Genomic DNA, 10,289 nt, shown 5'->3' on the forward strand with positions numbered 1-10,289 from the left:
CATCATTCTCAAATTTATTAGATGCGAAACTCTAACTTGATACGAGACTTGAAACAGCTATATATTTACGCAGTTAAGCGATTCATTCTTTTCTCTTCACTTCTTCTAATTTTAAATGCTTTCGAAACTGGAATTCTCCTGCCGATGTACATCCCTTTCTCTCGAAGCACTTCGTGTACGAGTGAAATACGTATAGAGTTTATATGCTAACCCTTTCTCAAAAACAGATCCCATAAATAAGAAAGCTTATATCAATGTGTTTGAATTTATTTAAGGCCATCGCATTGGTACCGCGACAATAAAGTATACGGATATCCTTCTTCGTAAGATAATGAAAATGAACACGAATAACGTCATAACGAATACTAATGAAACGAAAGTGTTATATGAAATTTTAGCGATCTTGTCGGCGAAGACTTTTCACAATAAAATAGCAGCGAAATGCAATCAATTAAAAATTTTATTTTAAATACTTTAACACACATAATTTTCACGTAAAATAATTTTAAATATAAAAATAGTTTAATGTACAATTTAAGTAACGATTAACCAAATAGAGTGTCTCAATTGTCTCAATTTGTAACAATTTGTATAAAATGCGCATTGTAAGCACAAAAACGATCTCAAAATGAAAGAATTATTTTACTATTATTATCTTCTTTATTACGTCCTGACAGTCTTGCTAGTCCTTCTACTGCTTTTCTATGCAATTAATACTATATACTTTCAACGTTATCATTATTACCGTATGCTATATATATGAACATACAGTCGATGCAACTTGTATATTGTATTCCTTTATATATGTATATATTTTATGCTAACTCTTTATGGGACTAAATTGTGCACCATAATCATCGTTAGCGGTTTTATTAAGCGATGACTTATAGCGATCATGCACTAACTGTTATAGTCATTATTATTGTTGTTATTATTAATAATTGCAAAGAGCGAAAAGATTTTTTCCCCAGGGGAGCAATTGGACGATATTTCTCTTCTACGAGTGATGAAATACGCGTTCATAGTTGCTACGTTTATGAAGTAAAAACTTTTGTATGTAAATTACGTTTTCCTTAATGCTAGTTTTGTACCGTTTATTTCGCACAGATCGATATTTCTTTACTTAAGTTTTCCATAAGATAAAAAATAAACTACAGATATAAATGAAAAAAAAAATGAAATACAGAAAATGTAACGTACAATTGAGAGTTTTAAACGTCCTTGTCAGATTCATGTTTGACTTTTAGTTATAACACTAAAAGCAATACATGAATTCTTATTTCCTATATTTTAAATCATAAACGATTGTCACTGTTGCATGCAAAATTTTGTGACAACTCAGGTGAGGCCGAGTGATTCGCTTATCTACCGCGCGTGGTCGCGGAAAAGTTTGGAAAAGTCGCGGACTTGACTTTTGAGTCTCCCGAGGCGCCAGCGTCCACCCCTATACGTGCTACCGCTTCACTTCTTCCTGACCAGAAAGTACATCCTACGTGTTTTTTACTCGGTATTGCTTCTCTTCACCATCCAGGTGCTTTTTCAAATAAAAGTAAGTTCTCTTGCCTCTCAGCTTGGGAATGGTTTTTAAAGAGAGTTCCCTTGTCTCTCATCATGGATGTTTGTTATATTAGCGCAAATGCTCCAACAAGCTTCTATTGATAGTTGCACATCAAACGTAATTAAAAGCTTTTTTAGACTATCTACCTCTCGAAATATTTACGGAACCTTAATATACCAAAATCAAAAATTGTACCTATTTTAAACTAAACTGTACCACTAATAATAATTTTATACCGCGTGCATTTCAAAGAAAACCGTGGCGCTACTAAATAATATTAAGCTAGTAGGACGACAATAATAAAAAAAACCAAGTACAAAAATACAAAAGACTGAAATTGTACTAATTTGTATCATCCCTTTTGCTTAAAACAACCGCCAATTTAAAAAGAATGATTTTTCCAACGAGTACTTTTGGATAAACATTCAAAAAAACAAATGAATAAATTTGACACTTTCGGTTACTGGGTAGAATCTTTTACACCCCGTTTAGAAAATTTATTTGTATATAACATTCGGTATGCACGTGTCAATATCCTATAGGAGAACATGCTGGGGACCCTAGATAGAAATAATTTTTAACCCTATAAAATATATCTTTCTATTGGATATCAGAGATGTAAACCCCCTCCAATTTCTATATACATATAGCACGTGTATGCGGAAATCCCCTATCCGAGATTAAAAGACGTTTGATCGTTAGTCGAAACACATTACATTCGAAATTGTTTTTACATCGGCATTGAGCAACAATGTTCACGTTCCTCAGACAAGTAACGGAAGAAAGACAGTAGGCTCAAATCCTTCAAAACTCGGTAACGCATATAAGTAATTTAGTTAGATAAATGTCCATGTAATGATTTATAACCATTAATTCTCATTGTTTATATACAGAAACGGTACCGGCCGAATCCACCACAAGTATGACCATTAGTAAGAAATTTTTGGACATTCTACAATTGTCGTTTGAAGTAAAGTACATGGCTGAAGACACTAAACTTGCTAAGAAGAGAAACAAAATAGAAGCGTTACAGGAGAGGATGAATGTGTTGTATCATAATGTAGTCGATGTTTTAATGGACCAAAAATTTGACGACATTGTTGCTTTATCAACAGCTCATTACAACATGGGTTTAGAATATGTTACTTCCACGGATACTGACGATTTAAATACTGCTCTAGAATATTTTTCAAGATGTTTGATACTGTTAGGAGACAAAATGTTAGACCGTAAAGCTGTATTGACATCTATAGGTGCACTTAACGAATTAAATTCAGTTGGTGAGAAACTTGAGACAGAGGAGAATAATGAACACTTGAATACAGCATTGTCACTATATTACACACACACACACAAGGAAGAGCAATTATCCTGATCCCATTCACATAGCAAGCGTTATTGGTATTAAAGAAAAAGAATCGAATCCTAGGATTGTCTTGAACACTTTGCATCATACAACTTTACAGAAGTTAGGGCTTCAATATCTTGAAAAGTCGAAAGACAAACACGAATTTGTAACGTATATGAATAAGATATTAAACATCCGACTGAAAGACATGTTAGCTGACAAAACAAAATTTGACGACAAATGTATTAATATGGCTTTAAACCTTATTTGATCTATCTAGATATTTTCTAGCAAACGGAGATTTTGCTGGAGCTAAAAGTCACATTTTGCTATTGGAGAATATATAATATGCAAATTTGTTGCAGAAACAATGGAAGAGAAAAAAGATTATCTTCATTCGGATGAAAGTTATAATTATGCTTTTGCCGTTATAGTGCTAGATCTTGGGGTTCCTATGGAGTGTCTCTTTTACGATTTTGGACAAAGAAATTGTCACAGAATAAAGAAAGCAAATCTTCTGAAATACAAGATCGCATATCAAAATTAAAAATAAAATCTCAAGATTCAGACTTTATATTTTCTGCCTTGGAAAACGAATTGGAACATCTAACTATTGCGATCACAGAAACGCATGTATATTGAATCTTGCTGATGCCAAATTGGTCTTTGTAAAAACTTTGAGACAACTTGAAACAGCAAAGGAATATTTTACCGCAGACACTGACATCGAAAATTATGCGAAGATAACACTGAAAATTTCTGATTGTGTCGGACGCGAAATTTATACGAGATTATAAAACATATATATTCACGAACGGGCGATGTGTTGTATAGCATCACGGCGTTCCGTGTTATATGAATCACTCGATACGACAATATCACTCGGCCGGCTCGGCCCTCGTTTTCTCTAAAGGCTATTCTACAATTGCGTAAGCGTAAGGTTGTAGGAGTAGGAGTAGTAGTAGTCGTGAATGTTGTACAACGGTTCAGTCTACAATAAAGTAACGATACGTTGTAAACTTAATTACAGCAACTAATCAGAGTGCAGTGGAAAGTACAGAGGTCAAGGCACTTCCGATACTCGTCCAGCACAAACTTTTCATTTGTTGATCTTTGTGTGAAATGCATCGTTTTTTCCATAATAACTCGTTGCTTCTCACCAGCCCAATCAATTCTCTACACGATAATAAGTTTAAAAAAGTTTCATCTTCCTCGTACTGAGCACTTTCCTCGTATTCCATGATGAACAGGTACCAAAACACTACAATAGAAAAAAGAATACTTTCGGATGCCGAGAAAGAATGTTATAACTTGACTCTTGAGATCTTTATAGCGGTCTTCGGTTCGGATCACGTGTATTTTTATTATTTACTGTTTCGACAAAAACAATTATAGCAGCGCGCGGCGTGATGACGCGTAACAGCACTCTGATTGGTTGGCTCTTACGTTCACATCTGGCGTAGTCGTGAAAGATGAAGTTCAACCATCTTCCACAACACGCTTTACAACCGCAGTACCGCTCTACAACCACGCCGTACAACACTCTTACAACCACTTACGACCACGCTTACGCAATTGTAGAATAGCCTTAACTTATATACGGAGAGAATCGGATAAATCACACGACAATTCCGGCGTTCGAAGCACGACACGAGATAAATGAATAATGCTATATACATTCGAGCGCCACGATTATCGTCCGCGAATGTTAAAATGGAAACTGCCAATCACACAAATGCTCAAATGCCTATGCGTACGGTACGTACATATACCTTCGCCTCGACGTCTCCGCCTCGAGCAAGCGTCTCCGCCTCCGATTTACGCGACACAATCATTCCGACAAACACTTGATACACTTGGAAATTGTTGAACACGTACAGCGGTACGGCGCGTACCCGCGCAGTCGATTATTTTCGCGCGGCTTGCAAAACGAGGAGCAGCAGAGCAGGAGTCAGGAGTGCCAATCGCAGAAACGAGCACATTCCGAATGACACACAGCCACAGCACGGAGCACACTGCGACGGGCGCGCGGAGCACGAACCACTTCTCACCTGTGCAAAATCCATCGGGAGAATGATAGCCCAGTGTCCAGGAGGTAACGGTCCTCCGAGCGTTGACGAAAACAAGCGGCAAGCGGCAAGGCTGTTCACCGGCAGAAACAATCGACCGCGCAGCGGTCTGATAATGTACGTATGTACAATTACGTTCACGTACGCGTACTTTTCGCTTAACTTTTTTGTTCGGAGTCTCAGCCTAATTCTACAAACGCGCGCGGTATGATATTCCTTGATGTCTACCGAATGGACCTGCACCCTCATTTTGCAACATCAAGTTGTAGAATTTTTATACGAAGCAAATATTGTTAAAAACGAACGTAGGTATTACAGACAGCTTTGCGTGACGGTATTGCCGAAAGAGAATTGAGATTGGTTCAGTCTTCTTTCGCTGTTTACATTATGGATATGATGTTTAGAGGAGGACGAAAGGGACCATTGATTCGTGATTAGTTTATTTCTCTGTGTGTGTGTGTGTACCCGTTTACTTCGCACTCTAGTCAACATTACTGCACTTAATTTTTCCATGAAGATGCGAAAAAATAAAACACAGAAATTTTTAGCGTATAATATAATTAAAAAATAATTATGACAATATGTATACATATAAATTACATTTCTATATTCTTCTTTTTTTGTATATATTAAAGAAGTAAATATATGTTTGAATGCATCCTAAAGGAGAGGTAACTTCTGTACAAATTGTCGGAACCACATGTAGCTCGTGCAGGCAGACAACGAGTACCAAGTGATTATGTAACTTAAATGTTCATTCCTTAAAGTTACTTTCGTCTGGCCTCCGATCGGACCTTGAGGTGTACCGTATTCAGCCAATAATTCTATATATATAGGCTCGGACTCTGATACCTTTGCCATTGCATCTAAATCTCTGGAATAAACATAAATGTTTGAATTTTTATGTAATGGAGAATATATCGTTTTCTATATACAGTTTTAAACGAGTAATAGAATAAAGTAATCGGTAAACCATGCGCCTTTACCTATAATGCCATACACCTTTCGCAGGAGAATTGTCAGGCATAAACTGAGGTCGTTTTTCAGTTGCTCTGATAATGCCGATAATTTCTACGGTGTCCGTAATTTTATTTCCCATTTTAAACGTCGAGCGATCATGTCTAGGAATCCATCCACGATTCACCATAATAGTCAGGCTGAAATCAAGAAAAAATCCTAAATTCTATAGTGAATTGGGCAACGTCAAATGAATTTTATTCTTTCCATATAATTTCTTTTCATAATTAATAATCAATAAAAGCGTTGTGTAATTACTCCCGATCCTCCAGTCTGAAAGGCGTAATCACGTAATATCCTGTGCCCGATTTGCGAGAAAATATTCCACCGCCTTTTTCGCTCGCCGCCTCTCCATTGAGAATAAGGCTTCTAGGCCCTATCAAAAATTCCCTTTCGTATAAAAATTTGCCCTTGACCCTCATACGGTAATATTCTTTATCTTTTAGTTCATTTAAGCTAAAAGGAAATAATTTCTATTAGATAGGTGTAATAAAAATAGTGCTTGCAATATAACATCGTAATCTTACTCAGACGGCAGATCGATGGGTTCTGCTGAAGTGCGTCGCTTTAGTTTTTCTATTAGATCCAGCTTCCATCTCCATCTCTTAATTTGCCATGTGCCAAGTGCAAAAGTGGCGACGGGTATTCCCTAAAATACAGAAATTGCAGCGTGCACAAATTAAATTTAAAAACTATCAATGGAATCTGGCAGTTCTTTCAAATTTTCAAAATATATTTCTTGCTTATATTTTATATTTATCATACTTATAAAATATTGCGGTCTTAATACATCTATTAGTACGTAATAAAATTATGCTAAATTTTATTTATTTCTTCTATGTATACACACACGTAGACAAAAAATGTATAATATATAATATGTATATATTAAATATATTTCATACTAGAGAGATAAATATCACTGAGTTATATAAATCCTTTTATCTATACTGTAAATACAGCTATTCACTATTATACAAACAGAATTTTAGAATAATTAGTAGATAATGATTTTGTCATTACTTGCCAACAAGCAATATCCATATAGTCCAATCGTTTCCTCTGATTTTCGATATCTATTCGTCTCGATAGCCTTAGGCCTCGTCAGTTTGCTCTCACATCTCGCTTGAGTATTTACGCGTAATAATGACACGTGCGCGCTTCTATCGAGGGCACATTTTACACCTCTCGAAAGTCCAAATATCTTTGTCAGATTCATGTTCGACTTTTAGTTTCAAAAGTAGTAAATGAATTTGAATTCCTATATTTTCAATCATAAACAACTGTCGACGACTGATGGTCTTCAGCGACTTCAGCAACACAGCAACGGTACTGAACAGCTGATGCCTGTTATCGCGATAAGAGAAATATCCAATGAACGTGTCCCATTATGGGTAATTCACATTGAATGCGATTATTCATTGTGCCACACCCGGTATCCAATAAAAGAACTTGTTTCCTAGGAACAATAGCCTCGTTACTAAAGTCCTTTTTATAGAACCACGATCTTTAGTATAAGCGCAGAGCCGATTTCACAACAACTACGTTTACGCGAGCTTTGGGAAAAACCGTTTCAGAGCAGTTTTGCAAGCTTGTAGCCGTGAACTACAAATGGTTTTTCCCAAATTTTAGCCAAATTAATTGACGAATCTCATTAAACTTTGCTCGTTTTTCCATTTTGGCTCTTAAAAATTTATAATAAATAAAATTACGGAGTTAAAGTGCAGTTTAAAGTGTACTTAGTGCATAAAGTGCATCTGAGTGCACCCAGGCCTTAGTGAATCCTTTGCTCTGATTGGTCAAATTTCAATTCAATCACAAATCATCTCAATATGTAGTGTGATACGGGCTTTAGATTTCTCCGAGAGAAAAATCCCTATGGTCGAACTGTGACTGTGGCCGAGGGCAGGTTCTTGATGGTTCTTTCGCTTCCGGAGGATCATGGTGAGTGGAATACTTCTTGTAATGTCTAGCGAGTAAACGGTCGCGTAAAGTCGTGCAAACGGTGATCGGATAAATTTTCCGCAAATCCTACTTTTCTCTCACGATCGTGCTCGCGGTTCTCAGCAACGTGCTCGCTACGCGTCGCAAATTTTTACGAGACTTAACCTCACTGGACGAACGTTTGTCAACCGCATGGCGCATTGCCGTGGATGGCGTGGATCCTCTCACGGGAATCTGGAGTACGCATTTCACGTGCTCGTAACGGCGCGACTCGGTATAATATCGTCATTTATTCGCGTGATATATTTTTTTAATCCCCCCCTCCCCCCCTCGGAGCTTAAACGCGCATCGAGTCCGTTGAACGGCTACGGTAAATTCTCATTTCACATTAGATTTTAATTCGGAATTTTCGAATTCAGCGAATCTCTTGAGTGTTACCGAAGCAAAGACCTATGCAAACTTATTAAAATTAATATTTTTGCACGAAATTTTTATTAATTGAAGTAATATACATGAAATACAGAAGCACACTGCGCATCGTGAAATTTTAATATTACTAGATAACTTATCATTTTAATGTCCATTTTTATCGGTTTGAATTAATTTTAATCTCGATTTAACTTACTCTTTCTATCTTTTTCTAGTTTTTAGAACTAGAAAATGATTGAAAGTAAGAGAGAGTAAAGTTAATCTACATTGATAGAAATGCATATTATAGACATTTAATATAAATTGTGAGAGCTACAGTAATATCTCGTCTTTTTTTTTAACAGCCGTTTGAGAGGTTTGTGCAGTCTGGCCGCGTAGCCTATGTGAGCGATGGCTCTCATCGGGGTAAACTGGTTACCATCGTGGATATCATCGACCAGAATCGGGTAGGAAGAACATTTCTCTCCGTTGAAAATAACTTAAATTTTTTTTATATGAAAGAATTATAGAATTATATAGTATCGAACAATTTTCAATAGCTGACATACCGATGGATATATTCGTAGTAGCAACATTATAGTTATTTTTTTATCGCACAGCAAGTGGACAGTGGTCTTATTCTTTGACTATCCTATATTGTAGACGGTAACTGTAATTTTTACATTAAAAATATTAAATAAGATATAATTTTTAAACAAAATATAAATTTAAAAATAAAAATATTATGTACCTTTTATATGTTTCTAGAATATTTTTGTAAAAAATGATTATACAATAATATGATAGGAATTGCCGACTGACTTTGGTGATGTTAATTATATTCTGATGATATAGTTGTGATTTCTACAAAACCAACCATCCGTTAAGTTCTTCAGATCTTAAAACTAATATTCTGTTCAGGTTCTAGTCGATGGTCCATCGTCAGGTGTACCTCGTTGCGAGATGAGACTCAACGAACTTCATCTGACTAAATTCCGTTTACGTTTCCCATTCTCGGGATCCACTCGTGTCGTACGTAAAGCGTGGAACACGGCTGATATCAACGAACTCTGGAAACAGACGATGTGGGCCAGGAAAGTTGAAGCAAAGAAGAAGGTATCAAAGAATTTGCTAATTATTTATTATGCTAATAATTAATAGTCATTGTTTTAAATAAATATTATATTTATTTTATTCGTAGCAATGGTAATAATGCAATTTTATATCTTAAAAAAAAAGAAGAAAATTTGTGTCCAAAAATTATCTTTATAAAAAAGATGCTTGAATATATGATGAACCAGTATTTATGATAGGAAATGCCGTCTGACTTTATTGATGACGTTAACTCGACTCTGATGATATATAATTTGTAACTTTAGAAATAATGTATTTTGGAATCTTATATTTTTAAAAATATCTGTTTTCTATTTCAGCGTGCAGAACTCAGCGACTTCGACCGCTTCAAGCTGCGTAAAGCAAGGCAGATAAGAAATAAATTGCGAACAGATGCGTTTTACAGATTAAAAAAGAAGACTAAGAAAGTTAAAGCCGGCGACGCAGCGAGTAAGAGCGCGAGTAAGAGCGCGAAAAAAGCTGAGAAGAAGTAACAGCATTCTGGATTAAATACATAATTATTTTATAAAGGTCTTATTATTTGTCACGTCCTTTTTGCATGCTACTTGAAATGATTAATTAAAAACCTTTATGTATTTCATTAAAACTTCAATTGCGTGAACATTAAGAAAATTACATTACAATCACTCCATTCGCGTTACTTGCACTTTTTGCACTCAGCATCTTCGCTTTCTCTCTTTCCAACGGCCGAATATATATTTATCTCATTTCAAGTGCAAAAATGTTTGGGGATTTAAGCAACGCGAACAAACCTAATGTTTCGGTTAAAAAAAGTAGAAACAAAAATTACGTCTGCCACTGGCTGTTTGCT

The 10,289-nt window shown here is 35.8% G+C and overlaps 2 protein-coding genes across 4 annotated transcripts; one reads left to right on the plus strand and one right to left on the minus strand.

Annotated features, from left to right (window-relative positions):
* Positions 1-5,421: 5,421 nt before the first annotated feature.
* Positions 5,422-7,339, minus strand: Surf1 (surfeit locus protein 1). Of its 2 annotated transcripts, none has more exons than XM_077412400.1 (5): positions 7,020-7,339; positions 6,520-6,641; positions 6,251-6,448; positions 5,962-6,132; positions 5,422-5,849 (listed from the first exon to the last, which is right to left on the minus strand). In XM_077412400.1, exons 1-5 carry the CDS (start codon positions 7,209-7,211, stop codon positions 5,636-5,638), a joined length of 897 nt encoding a protein of 298 aa, XP_077268526.1. In that variant the 5' UTR covers positions 7,212-7,339; the 3' UTR covers positions 5,422-5,635. The 2 variants fall into 2 exon arrangements, with proteins under 2 accessions (XP_077268526.1, XP_077268527.1); XM_077412401.1 differs by having other exon boundaries at positions 7,016-7,185.
* A 550-nt stretch (positions 7,340-7,889) lies between these two features.
* On the plus strand, positions 7,890-9,987 carry Rpl14 (ribosomal protein L14). 2 transcript variants are annotated; one of them, XM_077412406.1, is made up of 4 exons: positions 7,890-7,936; positions 8,710-8,811; positions 9,266-9,460; positions 9,778-9,987. In XM_077412406.1, exons 1-4 carry the CDS (start codon positions 7,934-7,936, stop codon positions 9,949-9,951), a joined length of 474 nt encoding a protein of 157 aa, XP_077268532.1. In that variant the 5' UTR covers positions 7,890-7,933; the 3' UTR covers positions 9,952-9,987. The 2 variants fall into 2 exon arrangements, with proteins under 2 accessions (XP_077268532.1, XP_077268531.1); XM_077412405.1 differs by lacking the exon at positions 7,890-7,936 and adding an exon at positions 8,131-8,175.
* Positions 9,988-10,289: the final 302 nt, after the last annotated feature.

Source organism: Temnothorax americanus, unplaced genomic scaffold (genome assembly GCF_048541705.1).
Source record: "Temnothorax americanus isolate GAGA-0224 unplaced genomic scaffold, ASM4854170v1 Scaffold30, whole genome shotgun sequence".
Classification (NCBI taxonomy): Eukaryota; Metazoa; Arthropoda; class Insecta; order Hymenoptera; family Formicidae; genus Temnothorax; species Temnothorax americanus.